At 39.8% G+C, this 19505-nt stretch overlaps 1 protein-coding gene across 9 annotated transcripts in view; it reads right to left on the reverse strand.

The window, feature by feature from the left end:
• The window catches only part of wdfy4 (WDFY family member 4), a 148922-nt gene that overhangs the window by 102534 nt on the left and 26883 nt on the right, over window positions 1-19505 (reverse strand). For all 9 annotated transcript variants that reach the window (XR_009064644.1, XM_057848417.1, XM_057848419.1 and 6 more), the window contains 11 exons: window positions 18892-19124; window positions 18674-18813; window positions 15691-15821; window positions 15454-15555; window positions 14943-15133; window positions 12614-13311; window positions 12435-12525; window positions 5591-5805; window positions 5417-5499; window positions 3652-3871; window positions 3477-3553 (listed from right to left, as the gene is read on the reverse strand). Coding sequence is in view for 8 of the 9 variants with exons in the window: in XM_057848417.1 (XP_057704400.1) it covers window positions 3477-3553; window positions 3652-3871; window positions 5417-5499; window positions 5591-5805; window positions 12435-12525; window positions 12614-13311; window positions 14943-15133; window positions 15454-15555; window positions 15691-15821; window positions 18674-18813; window positions 18892-19124 (2181 nt within the window). In the remaining variant the exon portion in view is untranslated. The remainder of the gene's footprint in view (window positions 1-3476; window positions 3554-3651; window positions 3872-5416; window positions 5500-5590; window positions 5806-12434; window positions 12526-12613; window positions 13312-14942; window positions 15134-15453; window positions 15556-15690; window positions 15822-18673; window positions 18814-18891; window positions 19125-19505) is intronic.

Below are 19505 nucleotides of genomic sequence, written 5' to 3' on the forward strand. Positions count from 1 at the left end.
TTATTGTTAGATAGCAAAGTTGTCTCATTTCTTTTTATAAAGAAACCACACACAGATACAGTGTATCACAAAAGTGAGTACACCCCTCGCATTTCTGCAGATATTTAAGTATATCTTTTCATGGGACAACACTGACAAAATGACATTTTGACACAAATAAAACTAGTCTGTGTGCAGCTTATAAGATTTCTTTTTTTTTTTTTTTCCCTCAAAATAACTCAATATATAGCCATTAATATCTAAACCCCTGGCAACAAAAGTGAGTACACCGGATAGAAACTACGTACATCCCTAAATGTCCAAATTGAGTACTGCTTGTCATTTTCCCTCCAAAATGTCATGTGAGTCGTTACAGGAGTGCTGTCAGCATTGCTGAAGACATTGAAGAGGTGGGGGGGTCAGCCTGTTATTGCTTAGACCAGACGCCGCACTCTACCTCAAATTGGTGAGCATGGCTGTGACCCCAGGAGGAAGCCTCTTCTGAAGAAGGTACACAAGAAAGCCCGTAAACAATTTGCTGAAGACGTGTCAACAAAGCATATGGATTACTGGAGCCATGTCCTATGTCCTATGGACAGAGGAATTTGCCTTTGTGGAGAGAGCAGGTTCTGCGGTGTGTTTAATATGCAATGATAAAAATGAATCTATGAAAAGGTCAAATATAAAGCGGCACCTTGACACCCGCCATACTACATTTGCATCAAAATATCCTGCAGGGGACAACAGGAAGAAAGCATTTCAAGAGCTACTATCAAGAATGCAAGCCAGTCAGCAGCAACTCCGTGTTTGGACCCAACAAGGTGACTGGAATTCGACTAGCTTTGCTGGCACTTTAGCAATTGTGAAAAACGGAAGGCCATTCCCAGATGGGGAGCATGCCAAAGCATTCATGCTTGATGTTGCCAATGAACTTTTTGACAAAATAGTTAAACGGATAAAAAACATGTCTCTGTCGGCAAGAACTGTTCACAATCGTACCGTCATGATGTCAAATAAAATTGAGGCAACGCAAGTGAAGGACATAAATGCGGCTCCGTTTTTTCCTCTCGCTTTGGATGAGTCAGCAGACGTAAGCAAGCGTGATTGCAAGGTATGTTGTCGGTGACACACTACATGAGGAAAGTTTTTCAGTTTTGACTATGTAATGGACAACAAGAGGGTAGGATTTATTCAAGTCCACCACTGAGTTCGTTAAAGAAAAAAATCTACCGATGGATACACTTGTTTCGGTGTGCATTGATGGTGCTACATGCGTGGTTGGAAAAAACAGGATTCGCGGCGGTTATTCGTGAACTTGAAACATGAACATTTGCGAACTCGGAGTGATAACGTAATTGGGACGTTTCCAATTGTGTACAATTGTGTATTGCTGCCTAAACTCTCTAAGTCAAATGCCACGATGTGCTGCTTTTGGATGCAATTTCCAGTCAAATGGAAACAAAGGAATTTATGTGAGTCTCCACAGATTTCCTATTGACAAGAAGAGGACAAAGGTTTTGAAAATGCCTGTAGACTGACAAAAATTCCCAAAGACCCAAGGCTTTGTTCTCGCCATTTTTTTCCTACCGCGTTCGAGGTTTTTAGTCGACGACAACTTATGAAAGAGCTCACCGGAGCAGCTGGATATAAGCGGAGACTAAAATCAAATGCTGTTCCAACGATTTTCCCTCACAAGAAGCCTCAACGTGCTGGGATAGCGAGTGAAATGCGCGCAATAACGCGCCAAAGACAAGAAACTGCTGGCCGCTCTCTCAAGCAGGCAAGCCGCTCCGGTCACTACAGCGGTAGGCGAACCTTCGGGCGTACCGCTAGTCACAGAGGAAGCTAATAATTCCCCTCTGCTGTCCGTTCATCACGCAGTAAGAGTGTCTGTTCAGTATTCACCTAGTATGAGTGATGCTGCCACTCAAACAGATCCAGACACGTCCGATGCAGTGATACAGTGGCCAGCTGATGCGCGTCGAGCACTAAATATAGACCACCTTTACGTAGCTAAACGTGAGTTGGATGTACAAGACATGGAGGACACTCGAGCCAGATGACGAATTTAATGAGGACAGTAAGCCACAAGACGACTCCGATCGTGACTATCACACATGTGCATTCATAGTTTTATTACCTTCAGTGATAGTTTATAATGTCAATAGTCATGAAAATAAAAATGCACGAATGACAAGGTGTGTTCCAACTTTTGGCCTGTACTGTATGTTAAGCACACGACAGCTCTGGATGCTAACAATCTACATAATTATATTGGAATAAGTTTGATCACGCAATAGCTCACCTTGAAGATTTGCTAAGAAAAAAACGTAGTTCTCAACAGCATACGCTCTCTCGCTCCGTTGTCATTGAGACGCACTTGCCGCGAGTACATCACCAGTTTTGCCAAACTCTTGTCTTATCAGGTATTTCCTGCTCTGCCTTTTGCCTTAGTTGCTCGTCTTGTGAACGACCGACAGTGCTGTCATGCTCTTCACGTTTCCGCTCAGGTTCAAATTAGAAGGACAGAACCGACGACATGTTGGGGTAGCTAATGAGTGATACGCTGGAAGTTCGGCAGCGGGACCGATGACGTCACCGCACTGCGACGTCAACAAGAATGGCGACTTATCACTTAAAATAATTTTACAAAATTGATTAAAATGACAACATTAAGAGGGGTTTTAATATCAAATTATCATAACATACTAACATTCATCTTTTACGAATTACTTGTCTTTAAGATCGAGGATGCCTTTAAAAATATGTGGTGTTCATGGCTCTCTCAGCCAAAAAGTTTCCCGATCCCTGGTTTAGAGTCTCCTTTCAACACAAACTCTTATTCAAACTGTAAATTGTCATACCAGAGAGTTCTTTGAAACTGGATTTGGATGTATGTATGAACAACTGTTTGATAAAGAGAAAACTGAGATAACTTATTCAATACAGTCTACCTCCTCCTCATTAGATTTTGATGTTTAGTTTGTTTAAAGACAATAAGTGGGTCATTAACACAATTTGTATCAGCGCTTTGCCCAGAAGAAAAAAAAATGTCAGTCATAAGCATTTTTTTTTTTATTTGAATGAACACGATTTTGGTCTGATTTGCGTACTGAGACATTCTTATTATGTGTTATACTAAGAACCTTTATTAAAACTTTAACAAGATTTAGGTCCTTATAACAGTACAGTTGTACACTACAGGTAAGTAAGGAAGCTGTAATAAAATATTATTTTTGAAAGAAATAGTCATCAATCTTGTCTACATTGTTACTTGCAACATGCTTAAAACAACTTCAAGTTAAATTGTGAAGGCAATTGAAAAAAAAATTATATTAATCCGATTAATCAATCGTTTCATTTTTATTTATCGTGCGATAAATTGAATTATTGCATATCGCGACAGGCTTATTATCCGATTAATCGATAATAAAAAATAATTATTAGTTGCAACCCCATTATTAATACGTGAATTTGTTGAATATTTGGACTCTTACTTCCTCCTATTCCTCCAGTTGAGATGGAATCGGCTGTCACTCCCTTCACTGTAGCCAGGGAAGGCAGAAAAAGGCAACTGTATAGCACAACATAGTGGCAGCATGAAACTTATTTCCTTCACTTATTCTGACAGATAACAAATCTAGTGCAACCAATGGGCAATCTGTGACTCACCCATAGCCGCTCTCGCTCATGTCAAACTCCACAAAGGCTGGCGTGACAGAGGTCCGATGTGGGCGGAAGGTGCGAGGTGATGTCATGGACACCATGCTGATGATCTGGTGGGAAGGAATGGCGGAACAAGCAGATGATTTGCTGCAAGTTGTAGACTGTAAAAGGCTGAAGTTCTGCTTAACTGACGACCCTGTCATCATGTCTGCCTTTTTGCTGAAATCTGGAGGATAAGAAGCAAAAAAAAAAAAAAAAAAAATGATGTTACTGTTTAAACAACAAATGTAAGCGTGTCATATATTCTGTTAATTGAAACTGGAATCTTAAAAAGTAAGAATAATGACTGTTCTGGTGGAATGTATACAATTTACAAAACAAAATTGGAAACATGATACTGTGGAATGAATACATAGCGTAAATCCATATGAACACTAATTTAGTGCAAGAAAATCTGATCACAGGAAACTATTTGGGGTGCTGTTTGTAAAGCGGCACATGCTGAAGATTACGGCAACATTTTGTCACATTTAGTGCTACACAGTGTTTAAAACCAGTTTGAACATTTTTGAGACTCTCTTTTTTGCACATTTACCACAATATTTAGCAACTTAAATGTTGCCCCAGTGACCTGACCCCGGATTAAGTGGTAGATGATTGATGGATGGATATTTATTTATGAATTATAAGTGTGACACTGAAATGTTTAAATTCAGAACTAATACTTAATTTGATTCTAAATGTTGAATCTAAATTTAAATCTATATAATAAATTATTTATATCTAAATGTAAATCTTATCTTAAATATACTGTAAATCTTAATGTCAAATTTAAATAATATATTTATAATCTAAATGTACATCTAAATCCAAATGTTAAACTCAAATGTTAAATCTAAATGTTGAATCTAAATATTAAACCTAAATCTTAAATCTAAATCTTAGATCTAAAATTTAAATCTTAATTCTAAATAATAAATATAAATCTGAAATTTTAAATCTAAATCTTAAAGCAAGATTAGGTAACTTTTCAGTTTTGGTTGATTTTAGACTGTGTTTCCCATGAGGACCAGCGCACACCTGCATAGTGTCGTTAAATCACGATTGACCTGTCGCTTGCACATGGATTAAATAACATTTCTGTTTTCAGTGGCTGTGTGAAGGATCAATAGGAATAAGGTAGTGAATCCAGATGTGGCTAAACAATAGCCTATGACTGTTAGCAACCGTATGGCTTAGGGTGGCTAACCCTCCCCCCCCTCCACTGAGTTCGGCTGGGGTGGGGGGGGGGGGGCGTCACCTGACGTCACGCCAGCGGTTGAAAGCCATGCCAATGTTTATTCTTGAGTATCCTGGTAGCCTTTTTTGCCCTCCTCGGACAAAATTTTTTTACTCTTTTGTTGCCCTGCCATCCTTGCACAATTTGCGCGAAAGCATTCGCATCGACTTCCGTCTTTACACTTATTAACACTTATTATTTATAAATAAGTATTTAAGGTGCTAAATATTGTTGTAAATGTGCAAAAAAGAGTGACTCAAACACCACATTTTAAATACCGTGTGACGCTAAATGTGACAATTTACAAAAAGTGCCGATTTACAAACAGCGCCCCATATAACCAAACTTCACTTGACTTAATGGGGGATAAACAAATGTTATAGGGGTTGACTAATATTTGAGGAATTTTTCTAAACTTTAATTCTACCTGTATTATTAATATAAAACAAAAACATAAGCATTTTAACAAAATAATAGCACCAGCTGCTTTACCTGAAGCAGAACACTCTGGTTTTGAATGAACTCCAGCTTTGTCAGCCGAGCACATAAGAGGGTCCGCTAAACACAGAAATTTTCTGAGAATAACAGTAATAAATTGATGAAAATTTCCCGCATTAATTGCAGTGGGAAATAATAAAATGTTATTTCAGGGGAAACATATTGAACCTGAAATCTGACAGTGTGATGGCCTGTGATGAGAGCTTCTCCAGGATCCGTGTAACAGTTAGATGTAACGGGTCACTTGGAGTTAGAAGCATGCTGTGACAGTGAGTCAGGAGTGTAGAGAGAAGCCCTCCTTCACACATGATCTGACGATTTCGCTCTGATTTGACTGCTGACTGAATGTGGTTTGCCACTGCAAGCTGGATCTCCACTGAGAGCTGAAAAAGAATGTGATGGATTAATGAAATTCCTAATAAACAACACAATATAAGCAACTATAATTGAAGTACACCAAACTCCCATGTGGCACATTGAAATGCTTCAGCTTATAAGGACGCTCAGCTTCTCTGTGTCTAAGAAGCTGTACAATTCAATAAATAATTTCATACAAAAATAATGGGATGAATCAAGTACAGATGTTGCAAACAGTTGTGACATCCAGTGGTGGATGAAGTACTATAAGCCCGCTACCTTATTAAGCAGCGTTCGTTTTCATCGCTGGACCGGTGCCACTAATAGCTGCCTTTTTCCTTGTTGAATTGCCCAAGATTTGGACCTTACTTCCCTATTGTGTCCTATTGTGCAGCAATTGAGGTACAGTGGCATGAAAAAGTATTTGAACCTTTTTGAATTTCTCACATTTCTGCATAAAATCACACAGATGAAAAAACAGTGTCTGCTTTAACTAAAATCACCCAAAGATTTATAGGTTTTCATACTTCAATTAGGATAGCATGCAAACAATGACAGAAGGGAGAAAAATAAGAAAATGAACCATCTCATTTAATATTTGTGTCGTCGTCCCGCCCCCTTGGCAGCAATAACTTCAATCAGACGCTTCCTGTAGCTGCAGATCAGTCTGGCACATTGATCAGGACTAATCTTGGCCCATTCCTCTGTACAAAACTGCTGTACTTCAGTCAGATTCCTGGGATGTCTGGCATGAATCTTTAGGTCTTTAGGTCATGCCACAGCATCTCAATGGGGTTATAGTCTGGACTTTGACTTGACCACTCCAGAATGTGAAGTTTCTTCTTCTGAAACCATTGTGAAGTTGATTTACTTCTGTGTTTTTGGATCATTGTCTTGTTGCAGCATCCATTCTCTTTTTACCTTCAACTGTCTGACAGACGGCCTCAGGTTTTCCTGCAAAACCTCTGAATTGATTCTTCCATTAATGATTGCAAGTTGTCCAGCACCTGAGGCAGCGAAACAGCCTCAAATCATGATGCTCCCACCACCATGCTTGACGGTGGAGATGAGGTGTTGATGTTGGTGAGCTGTTCCATTTTACCTCCACACATGACATGGTGTGTTACTTCCATACAATTCAACATTCCATCAGTCCACGATATATTTTGCCAAAACTTATGTGGAGTGTCCAAGTGCCTTTTTGCGAACATTAAATGAGCAACAATGTTTTTTTTAGACAGCAGTGGCTTCCTCCGTGGAGTCCTGCCATGAACACCATTCTTGGCTATAGTTTTACATATAGTTGACGTGTGCACAGAGATATTGGACTGTGCCAGTGACCTCTGTAAGTTTTTAGCAGACACACTAGGGTTACTTTTTACCTCTCTGAGTATTCTGTGCCGAACTCTTGGTGTCATCTTTGGTGGACGTCCACTCCTTGGGAGAGAAGCAAAAATGCCAAATTCTCTCCATTTGTAGACAACTTCTCTGACTGTCCATTGATGAAAATCCAGACAATTAGGGATGGTTTTGTATCCTTTCCAGGCTTTATACAAATCAACAATCCTTGATCGCAAGTCTTCAGACAGCTCTTTTGATGATGCACATCAGACAATGTTTCTTATCAAGACATTTCTTACCAGGTGTGTGTTTTATAGTAGGCAGGGCAGCTTTTAACCACTCATCAGTGACTGGGCACACACCAGACTTAAAATGTTTGGTAAAAATTGGTTTCAATTACTCTTCAAGTCTTCTTCGTCAGAGAGTTCACTTACTTATTTTTTTCTCCCTTCTGTCATTGTTTGCTTGCTATCCTCATTAAAATATGAAAACCTATAAATGTTTGGGTGGTTTTAGTTAAAGCAGACACTGATTTTACATCTGTGTGATTTTGACATAGATCGGAAAACATTTGTTGGGGATTTTTGCAGAAATATGAGAAATTCCAAAAGGTTCAGATACTTTTTCAAACTACTGTATGTTTTTGTAAGCAAATTCTCTATCTGTCTCTATTTATTTACTTCATAGCATTATTGTACGCTCTGTCATGATTGTATTTTCTACATGTGTGTTCATAGTTTGACCTTGTCAAATAAAATAAATGTCGGTTGTAAGAAGAACAATAGTGTGATTGATTTTAAGGGAAGGAAGAAATATCTACCTTATTTTTACTTTATTTTAATAATATGACGTACAATAAATGTTTTTGGATAGTTATTTTGAGATTAAGGGTACTTAAAGGGTTGATTTTCGACTTGCGTGGTTTGTAAACCGGGGACTACCTGTATCTAAGAAATAAATTACTCAAGTAGAAGTACAAAACTACTTGCTTTACAATTTACTTTTTAAGTAAAAAGTAAAAGTACTTTCTCCCGATGCAAAAATGTGATATTTGAGCCAATATGCAAAGAAAGAACCAGAAAATTCATTGACTGCTCAATTTTATTTAAAACTGTGCAGAATGAAAAAAATAAGCAAAAAAATTGACTGCACAGTAAAGAGAAGCTTAACAAGCTAAAAATTTAGTTTAATGGCGGATTGCAAGCAATTATTAGGTGCATACTAGAGCATGAATCGGGAGCGGATTTTCACTCCCGTTCTTTCCCGCTCCCACAGTAAAACACACATTCCATCCCAACCCCGGGGTTGAGTCAAAAATGAATCCCATCCATTCGTAGAATGACTCCCAATCCTGTCCCGCTCTCCGTCAAAATTACCCCCACTCCCATTTTTTTTTTTAAAACACCTTCAAGTTGGTCATTTTATACTGGCTATATGTATATACTCGGTCTATTTTTTTCCCAGTCTCTTTTGTGTTTTTTGATTGCGGGCAAAATGAATGAAGAGACTACCAAAGCATTTGTAATTGCAATCATTTTCTGGGAAAAATTGAGCATTATCTGACAGAATTGCAGGGGTGCCAGCACTGTATGTATGTATATATGTATATATAATGTTTATCATTTTTTCACCGGTGAAATAAAATTTGTTTTTAATATTTTAATAGATTTAATGAAATATTTTATGTTTATGTTTTCAGATTCATTATATACACATAAATATATATACATACATATAAATTCGGCCCGCGAAGTCATGAATCCACTATAGTCAAAACGAAAGTAGTGAGAGATTACTGTGATGGCTAAAATATTATGTATTACCAATGTAATACTTTTAAGAAAATCAATCGGTTGAGAGTGAATGAGCTACCAGGCTTGGAGAAAATACAAACTTCTAAAATTCGTGTTACTACGTGTCAAAACAACAAAATAGTTTTAGTAAATTGCATTCATTTCCATGTGATTTTGTTTAAGGACTACTGTACTTTCCGCACTAAAAGGCACACCTAAAAGCGATCAATTTTCTCAAAAGTAGACAGTGCGCCTTATAATCCGATGCGCCTTATATATGGATCAATATTGGTTAATCATGGCATGACATTCTTAGCACAGCACCATCTAGTGGCTGCATAACACAACCTCAACCACTACTACTGCTACTACTACCGTACCACCACTACCAGTGTTGTCAGTAACGCGTTACGCGTTACTTAACGGTACGTTAACGATTAACGATACGTTAACGATAACGATCGTTAACGAGTAATCTAACGCGTTAATTTTTCCAAGCCAGTAATCCGATTAAAGTTAGTTTCCCTAGTGCCTGTGCGTTACTATTTTGTTTTTGTCCGCATAATGTATGTAGAATGAAGAATAATGTAGTCATGTAAGAAGAGCATTTCTCATCCGGGGAAGAGAAAAAAAAGGGTCACGTGTTTTACGGTGCTGTTTGAGGCTGAGCGCTGTCTGCCACGGCGGCCAACAACATAGCATTCTGACGAGGCAGCGAGGCTAACAGTGAAAGGCAGGATAAGTACCGCAAATAGATGCCTTTGCTCGCTGGAAATACAGCCATTACTTCACATTTCTGTCCAGTAAAGATGACAAAAGTATCTCCGTTGGATGTCACGTTTTCTTATCGGGGTGGAAAAAACGGCTCACGTGTTTTACCATGCTATGAGCGCTGTTGGCGGCTAACAAACAACTGGCTACCTCTCAGGATGCTAACAGTGGAAGACATAGGAGAAGAACCACAAACGGCTGCATTTGCTTATTGGTCATAGAGCAATGACTTCACATTTCTCTCCAATAAAGATGACAAAAAATATCTCCGTGCGTCGCAAACTTTGCGCTGGTTCAAAAGGGCAGTCGACCGCTAATAACTCTACATCTAATTCAAGGAACCACTTGGAATCATCATTTGTGCTTTTTATATATTTTCACTACTATTGTAAATTCTCAGTGAAAATATTAAAACTATGAATGAACATGCGGAAATATGTTCTTGAAAACAGGTTTTATATTGTACATTCTTCAAAATATTCACCCTTGAGGTGTCTCCAAACTTTTGGCCTATACTGAATGCATTATGAAATACTTTGTAGGATTCTTGTTCATTTAATTTGTTTTTGTTGTTTGTCTTATTGCTTTACAACTTTTATAGACAGCATTTTAACGGCTAGGTCTTTATTTTAAAGGGGGAGTTCAGAATTTTTGACATTATGCTTAATCTTCGAGTTAGTGGGGGTTTAATTAGTCGTTGGAGTTGTTTTGAACAAATTCTGTGCAGTTTGTCAGTTATTTGTTAGTTTCAGGGCTCCGGAGTGGCTGAGCTAGCGCAAGTCAGTGGTGGTTGAAATCAACTCCATTAAACCCCTGCTAACTCAAAGATAAAGCCTTATCTGAAAAATTCAATTACATGCGATGAAATTTTTCTGTTGAGGCAGCAAAGGGAGAAAAGTTGGGAAAAGTAACTGACAAATTACTTTTAAAGTAACTTAGTTACTTTGATAATACAGTAATCAGTAAAGTAACTAGATTACTTTTTTGAGGAGTAATCAGTAATCAGTAATTAAATTACTTTTTTAAGTAATCTATGACATCACTGACCACTACTACTACTGTGCCTTATAATGTGGTGCACCCTATATATGAAAACAGTTTTAAAATAGGCCATTCATTGAAGGTGAGCATTATATACACCCCTGCAATTCTGTCAGATAATGCTCAATTTCTCCCAGAAAATGATTGCAATTACAAATGTTTTGGTAGTAATATCTTCATTTATTTCGCTTGCAACGAAAAAACACAAAAAAGAATGAAAAAAAAAAAAAATCATAATCATTTTACAAAAAACTCCAAAAATGGGATGGACAAAAGTATTGGCACCCTCAGCCCAATACTTGGTAGCACAACTTTTAGACAAAATAACTGCGAACAACCGCTTCCGGTATCCATCAATGAGTTTCTTAGAACGCTCTACTGGAATGTTAGACCATTCTTCTTTGGCCAACTGCTCCAGGTCAATGAGATCTGAAGGGTGCCTTCTCCAAACTGCCATTTTCAGATCTCTCCACAGGTGTTCTATGGGATTCAGGCCTTGACTCATTGCTGGTCACTTTAAAAGCTTCCAGTGCTTTCTCTCAAACCGGTTTCTAGTGCTTTTTGAAATGTGTTTTGGGTCATTGTCCTGCTGGAAGACCCATGACCTCTGAGGGAGACTCAGCTTTCTCACACTGGGCCTTACATTATGCTGCAAAATTTGTTGGTAGTCTTCAGACTCCATAATGCCATGCACACGGTCAAGCAGTCCAGTTCCAGAGGCAGCAAACGAACCCCAACCATCAAGGAACCCCCGCCATGTTTGACTGTGGGAACCGTGTTCTTTTCTTTGAAGGCCTCGTTTTTTTTCCTGTAAACTCTATGTTGATGCCTTTTCCCAAAAAGCTCTACTTTTGTTTCACCTGACCAGAGAACATTCTTCCCAAACGTTTGGGCTTTCTCAGGTAAGTTTTGGCAAACTCCATCCTGGCTGTTTTATGTCTCTGGGTATGAAGTGGGGTCCTCCTGAGTATCCTACCATAGAGTCCCTTTTCATTCAGACGCCGACGGATAGTATGGGTTGACACTGTTATACCTCGGACTGCAGGACAGCTTGAACGTGTTTGGATGTTAGTCGAGGTTCTTTATTCACCATCTGCACAAGTCAATTTTTCTTTTCCGTCCACATCTAGGGAGGTTAGCCACAGTGCCATGGGCTTTACACTTATTTATGACACTACGCACAGTAGACACAGGAACATTCAGATCTTTGGAGATGGACTGTAGCCTTGAGATTGCCTATGCTTCCTCAACATTTTGCTTTCTCAAGTCCTCAGAAAGTTCTTTGGTCTTCTTTCTTTTCTCCATGCTCAATGTGGTAGACTCAAGGACACAGGACAGAGGTCGAGTCAACTTTGATCCATTTTAACTGGCTGCAAGTGTGATTTAGTTATTGCCACCACCTGTTATGTGCCACAGGTAGGTAACAGGCACTGTTCATTACACAAATTAGAAAAGCATCACATGATTTTTCAAACTGTGCCAATACTCTTGTCCGGCCCAGTTTTGGAGTTTTGTGTAAAATGATAATGATTTAATTTTTTTTCCCATTCTCTTCCCATTCGCTTTACAAACAAGTTCCAGATGAAATATATATGAACTTTATGAATTTTATATCTGTCCTTTCCATATGGGCTGAGACAAGTACTTCTATGACTAAGTCCTTTTACTTCAGTACATTCCACCACTGGTGACATCATAGTTCAAATTACCTGGATGTCCTCGGGTGTAAAGATGAATGGAAGGAGAATCACAATGACTCGAATAGCTCCCGGTTGAATGATATGACGATCATAGGTGAACCTACGTTGAGTCAAAGAGAAAATCTTGTTAACACATGTTGAAAATTCCTTCTATAACTTGATAATGCCACGTTATAAAAAAGACGCACCTAGAATGAGACTCGAAAACTGTGGATGTGCTGGTTTCTGTGGTTCTACAGGTCCCAAGCATTTCCTCTTCTGACTGCTGGACCGGCTCCATGTGGGCAAGAGGCGATATTGAACGCATGCATTCATGCCCCAATGTTGCATTCAGTTTCTTTCGGTCCCCATCACAGCCGTTCTCGGGTTCTAGGCCAAAATGAAAATCTACAGGGGAGCAGAGGCCTGTAGCAAAGTGGTCAAGATAAGAAAGGAGTCTAATGCAGCTCCGAAGAGTGACAGACAGTTTGGAAGAGTGGTGTGAAGGTGCCTCTTCTGATAACTCAACAAACTGACGGAAGCTTCTTCCAAGAGGATGTTGTTCCACTGCAGTCATGGTAAGGCATCCATTATCTGCCTCCCACCTGCTTCTATTGTGGAAGCAGCCCAGCTGGAGGAGAGCTTCAGCCAGCTTTTCGTAGAAGCCGCTGGTCTGAACAAAGTGTGCATTTACCACGTGCATATGCACGGCAGACGACAAGATGTGCAGGGTGAGAAAAAGGAGGTCGAGCAATGGTCGATGACCGATGGACTGCCACACTTCTCCCCGGGGAGGGTCGGCCAGAGCGCCTTCCATGTCGAGTATGAGTGAGAGCAGTCCAGTGAAGCCACCAGCCCGTCGGAAAGCGTCCAAACTATTTGGGATCTCCAGCACCTTTAACATAGACTGTTACCAAAGAACAATGAACAAAAAGAGCAGTGGAGCAATTGGATAAATATTTTGGTTGACACAAAAACAGAATTCAAAAAGAGCTGCAGTCAATTAAAAGATTGTGATGAAAAATAAATGAAATACACAGATCTATCATGAATCATTTCTGGTAATAGTTTTGGAGGTCAAGTAAATCGCATTAGCTTTATTCAATTTGGAGAGCTAATCCATCAGGTAGGTAAAGTGTGAGGCGCAACGCAGGGAAAAACCTGATTAAGTGAAACCGGAGTAATCACAATGGCTCTGAACACTTGGCAACCCGGGTCAGAGCCAATCTGATTGCCACCTGCTTTAACTGCATTAGCACAAAAAGCACACAAGCATAAGAATGACACACCAGCCAACACACACAATATCTGCAAGTAAGAGCACTTCTCATTGCCATCTATAAAAATCAGACACACACAGTAGGTGTGTAACTTTGTTAAGCCAAATCAGATCTCAGCCCCATTCTAGGTTGAGCCTTTCCACAACACCAAAAAGGAACACTCAGTGAGTAAAAAAATCCAACTTAAATGCAGACCACAGAACAATAGAATTTTCTACACAAGTACAATAGTATAGTAAGACATTGATTCTGAGATACATTGTTCATCACAAGAAAACTAAGATACAATATCATGATGTAAGCCTATGGTTAACAGAATAGGAAAAATTATTTCAGAGTAGACGAAAATTATTTGATTTGAATATACAGTGATACCTTGCTACTTCGCGCTTCAAACTTCATCCCCTTAGTCCATTGCGGATTTTTATTTTTCAATCAAAAATGAATAAATACATAACTAAATACAGTATTTTATTTTAAAAAATATATATATATACACTGCTGGCCTAAAGTGGCATTCCCTGCAATTATGTCAAATAATGCTAAATTTCTCCCAGAAAATGATTTGTAATGGTTTGGTAGCTTTGGTGCTTTTGGGGGGGGGGGGGTGAAATCATCATTATACACAAAACTCAAAAAAATGGGCCAGACAAAAGTATTGGCACCCTTTGGAAAATCATGTGATGCTTCTCTAATTTGTGTAATTAATAGCAACTGTTAGTTATCTGTGGCACATAACAGGTGTTGGCAATAACTAAATAACACTTGCAGCCAGTTAAAATGGATTAAAGTTGACCTTAAGACAAAAGGGTACTATCCACAACAACTACAACAACACATGCAGGGACTCGACTGGCCTTCAGCCTGTAAAACGAAAGTTATGTATGCGACTACGGGTTTATGAACCCTGAATGACTGCCAAAGCTTTCCATCACTCAGTGCTTTAAGCACTGCTTCTGGCCTCGGCCTAAATACAAACGTATGGCCACCTTAGCCTATTCACCGATCGGAAATTTGCACTGCACAGTGCTATTGAAATAATCAAATCAGTCCCGAGTTAACAGCTAAACCTGGTTCAACAAATCAATCTGCCTTGTCAATAATCTAATTAGCCTCCCACTTGTAAATACATTCACTTGCTAATTGCATTTTAGGTGCATTACAATTTGTAATGATTTGATTTGACGATATGTTGAGATCACTGCAAAGATGGATGTCTCAAGATATGTATATTTGGGTGCATGTGTGAGGTGACTACCTTTAGCAGGTCCCTCTTCAAAGCCAGTTCGTGTTGTGTGGAGGAGCAGAGGGCTCCAATTGCAGTACTCATAAACTCTTCAGGGTTCAGCTCAGCGAGATGCTCCAAAATGCAGAGTGTGGGACCACGATACTTAGCTTGATCCAGGAAGATCTTAATGTATGGAACCATACCCAGCTCTCTCACTGTAACTGAAACATACACAGCAAATAATTAGGCATGGAATACATTACAATAAATAATGTAGTGAATTAAAATTCAGATAACACAATATAAGTGAATAAGGTAAAACATCTATCCATTCAATTCTTTACTGCTCATGGTTGCAGGAAGCTGCAGCCTATGCCAAAATTAACTCACAGGTCATTCACTGAATGGCAGCAGAAGCCAAGCTGCCGAGTCTGTCATTAATGGCTAATGCAGTCGTCAGTGTTTGAATAATAGATCAAACCAACAATACTTGACAATGGTTGGCCATTTTGTGTCTCGTTTGTTTGTTTGTTTGCTTTACCAGTGTTTTTGATTGAACGTAGAGTAAGAGCGGACACAACTTGGAGCATACAAGTAGTGAGCGACTGGTCTGCATCTTCAACGCATGGTAGCTGCTCGGCATCTACAGAAAACAAGACCAGTGCCTCAGACTTGACAAACAAGATGTTTATGTTCACATGAATCATAATGGCAGACACATGCATTGTTGATTGTGTTGCTCAGTGCCAGAGGGTTAGTCAAATATGTTCTTTCCTACCTAACTGTAGAGGGGAAACAACTCCAGCCTTCCGGATGATCTTTGCTCTCCTTCGAAGTTCCCCAAGCAACAACTCCAAAAGGCCCCAGTCACTCAGCAACTCAGCAAGCATGCCACTGTGCACTGTCATCCTACAAATTAGACCAACATCTCAAATTGTCTCAATTCCCAAAGATCATTAATATTTTTGTTGTAGTAAAACTGCTGTGCTACATAGTATACAGCAAAGTATCATTTAAAGAAAGCTTACGGCCCTTTAGGGATGTGAAGATACTGCAATGTACAAAATTTCTCATTGAGCACATTGATGTCAACACATTTTTAAGCAGACCAATAAGTGTTAGAGGTGTGTTCAAAGTACATTTCCAAACTCTCATGCATTTAGTGTTTAAATAATGGATTACACCAGGGCTTCTCAATTATTTTCTGTTACGCCCCCCCCTCCCAGCAAGACGTAAATGTTTCTCACCTTATCTCTAAGGGAGAGTCTGGACACCCTACTGAGGAAACTCAGTAGGGTGTCCGGCCGCTTGTACCCGGAATCTTGGGCACAAACCGGACCCCTCAACCCCTCTGTTGCACCTAGATATTCTGTCCATAAAAGTTATGACCTACGGCAGCCTTGGTGGAGTCCAACCCTCACTGGAAACGGACCCGACTTACAACCGGCTACACAGACCAAACTCTGACACCTGTCATGCAAGGACTGGACCCCCAGTATCAGGGATTCCGATACCGATACTCCCGGAGTACCCCCCACAGGACTCCCTGGCGGACACGGACGAACGCCTTCTCCAAGTCCACAAAACACATGTAGACTGGTTGAGTGAACTCCCATGACCCCCCGAGAAGCCTGCTGAGGGTTAGAGCTGATCCACTGTTCCGCGGCTCAGACGAAAACCACATTGCTCCTTCTGAATCCGAGATTCAACTTCCCGACGGACACTCCTCTCCAGGACCCAGATTAGACTTTCCCAGGGAGGCTGAGGAGTCTTATCCCTCTATAATTGGAACACATCCTCAGGTCCCCATTTTTAAAGAGAGGGACCACCACCCCAGTCAGCCAATGCAGAGGCACTGTCCCCGATGTCCACGCGATGTTGCAGAGGCATGTCAACCAAGACAACCCCACAACATCCAGGGCCTTTAGAAACTCTGGCCGGATCTCATCCACCCCGTGGCTTTGCCACCGAGGAGCTTTTTAACCACTTCAGTGACTTCAACCCCAGAGATTGGAGGATCCACCTCAGAGTCCCCAGGCTCTGCTTCCTCATGGGAAGGTGTGTCTGTGGAGTTGAGGAGGTCTTCAAAATATTCGGCCCACCAACTCAGTAAATAATAATAAATTCAAATTGATTAGCAACATTAATTCATGAGGACAATATGCCAAATGATTTGACTGAAAACAACAAAAATTAATAGAACAAAAACAACAGTGTCATTGGACAGAGGGACAGTTTTTATTTTTGCTGCAAGCAGTATCAGCTCCTTTGCTATGGTGTGGGGTTATATTTCACTGAGCAACTTGGTATGCCACTATATATGATGCTAATGTCGCTCACTGGTTTACTGACGTAACATTGACAATATTATTGGCAATATTCGGCACGTTTTCGCTAAAAAACAACCAAGCGGTTTATCAAAGTGATTGGGGTCTAATGTCTTTATGTGACGCCTTAATTGATTTGGCTTTCTGCTGTCAGCTGCAAACATTTTTATGAGCCGTTTACATCGTGACGGTGAACTTTTGATTCCATCCTCCAAAGCGGAAGGATTCGATTGCGGAGATTGCCCCGAAACCATATGAATGGAACGCTCTTGCTCCAACGACATCAGCAGTCGAACACGACTTTGGGCATGCGCAGTCGCTGCTAGCCATCATTAAAAACAACAAAAAATGTCATGACAGTGGTTTTGATTTACTGTTTTTATAATATTTTTAATTTAAATCTATTTTATTTTCGCGTTTTTGTGCGTGCCATTAAAACCATTGCTTCGGGTTTTTTTGGGGGGGTGGAGGTTGACAAGCAATGTTATACAGTCATTTAAACTTGTAAAGAACAGAAATTGTACAAGGAATACGTGAAAAATTAAATATTAAGGAAAAAATGTGGATAAAACTGCAAAATAAAACTGGGGGCTGCAGAGGTGACGCCATTGCTTCAAGTGGGCGGGTATGTTGTCTTCCAGGCTGAGGAGGTTGTTGTCAAGGAAGTGCATCATTGGTTGGCATGAATACAACATCATTTTCACGCAGAGTTGCAACATCTTTCGAAGAGAGGTGGAATCAACAAAACGGAATCATGTAAATGCAAACATTAAATTTGTCGTATTCTTGGAGCGTCAACATGTAAACGGCCCCTTAGACAAGGTAAACAGACTGGTCTTTCCTCATCTCCTACTGTATTAAAAGTCAAATTCAAACGCTACCTACACATCATTGTATTTCCTCATCTTAGGGCTTCATATCTCTAGTGCGCTTTGCTGTGTACTCTTGTTTGGTTCGAAAATACTGCGCACACTCTGAAAATGAGAGCGCCACTGCCCCCACTGACTGGATGTGCAATTACAATATATTCTAGTACAGCAAAAAATTATGTTCCCCGAGGTCACATCGTTCCGCTTCCCCTATTTGAGAAGTACAGGATTACACCAACAACAAATATATTATAAGGTTTATGCTACAGCCATCGATAATTTAATTGGTATTTCCTAAAATACTGTATTGCGTAAATCAGGCTTGAGGTCTACTTGGAATAGAAAATTAGCTTTCTGTACCCATGAAGTTAGGAGACCATACTGTAAGTAAATAATTTTTCAAAATGTCATGGTGAAATATAATAAATGTTATAATAAGGAGGAACAACTTTATGGGATCTTTTTGGGATTAAGCGTATAAATTACTCGCTTTTGCTCAACAGGTTTGTCCTAATACATTTGTATTTTGTCTTTATGGTGTATTTTTCATTTCAGTCACACTTACCTGTGAAAACTTGCCAGAGTTGCCACTCTAAACTGTGTTCCCATCACTGCTGCAGCCACTGACCCTGACCAGCTCTGTTTCAAGACACCTAGCACAACCCGCAATGCCTCATGAGGGATGTAGTTTAGTTTGAAGATCACCTGTAGGAAATCCATTGTTGGATCAGTGGTAGTGGAGAAAACATACTAGTATATAGAGAACAGTGTGACAAGACTTACCATCTCAAGCATTGAGAAGAACATTGTTTGGACCGCTGCTGGTTTGCGGCCCACGCATGCGGCCAGTTGGGCCATTGTCTGGGTGGTCCACTCCAAGAGAAAGAAATTGGCTTTGTCTCTCTCCCAAATCATCTGAATAGTTCTTAGGATTTGGCAGCACAGTAGAACATCGTCAGATTGAAGCAAGGAGGCGTGCAGCAAACGGAAGGCAGGCATGTTCTTTACTGATGAACCTGGAACAAAACGTATCACTTGTACTTATATATAAATGCATAAAAATGCATCAAAACATGGAACGAATACATTTTAATTAGATTATTGCAAAATAAACATAAAATATGACTTGTGCATAATGTTAAAAAAACAAGAATTAAGAATAAAAGTTAATGCATTCATGTAAAGCATGAGGGGCGAATGAAGAGAACGCTGGGATACACATATACAGTAGAGGTCCCTTTTAGCCAACTGGAAGCCAGGAATGATAGGCAAAAGCCAATGGCAGAGCAGCTACAGTGGTATGAAAAAGTATCTGAACTTTTTGGAATTTCTCACATTTCTACATATAATCACCATCAAATGTGATCTACACTTTGTCAAAATCACACAGATGTAAA

The sequence above is a fragment of the Corythoichthys intestinalis genome, chromosome 10, assembly GCF_030265065.1.
Source record: "Corythoichthys intestinalis isolate RoL2023-P3 chromosome 10, ASM3026506v1, whole genome shotgun sequence".
NCBI classification, from domain to species: domain Eukaryota; kingdom Metazoa; phylum Chordata; class Actinopteri; order Syngnathiformes; family Syngnathidae; genus Corythoichthys; species Corythoichthys intestinalis.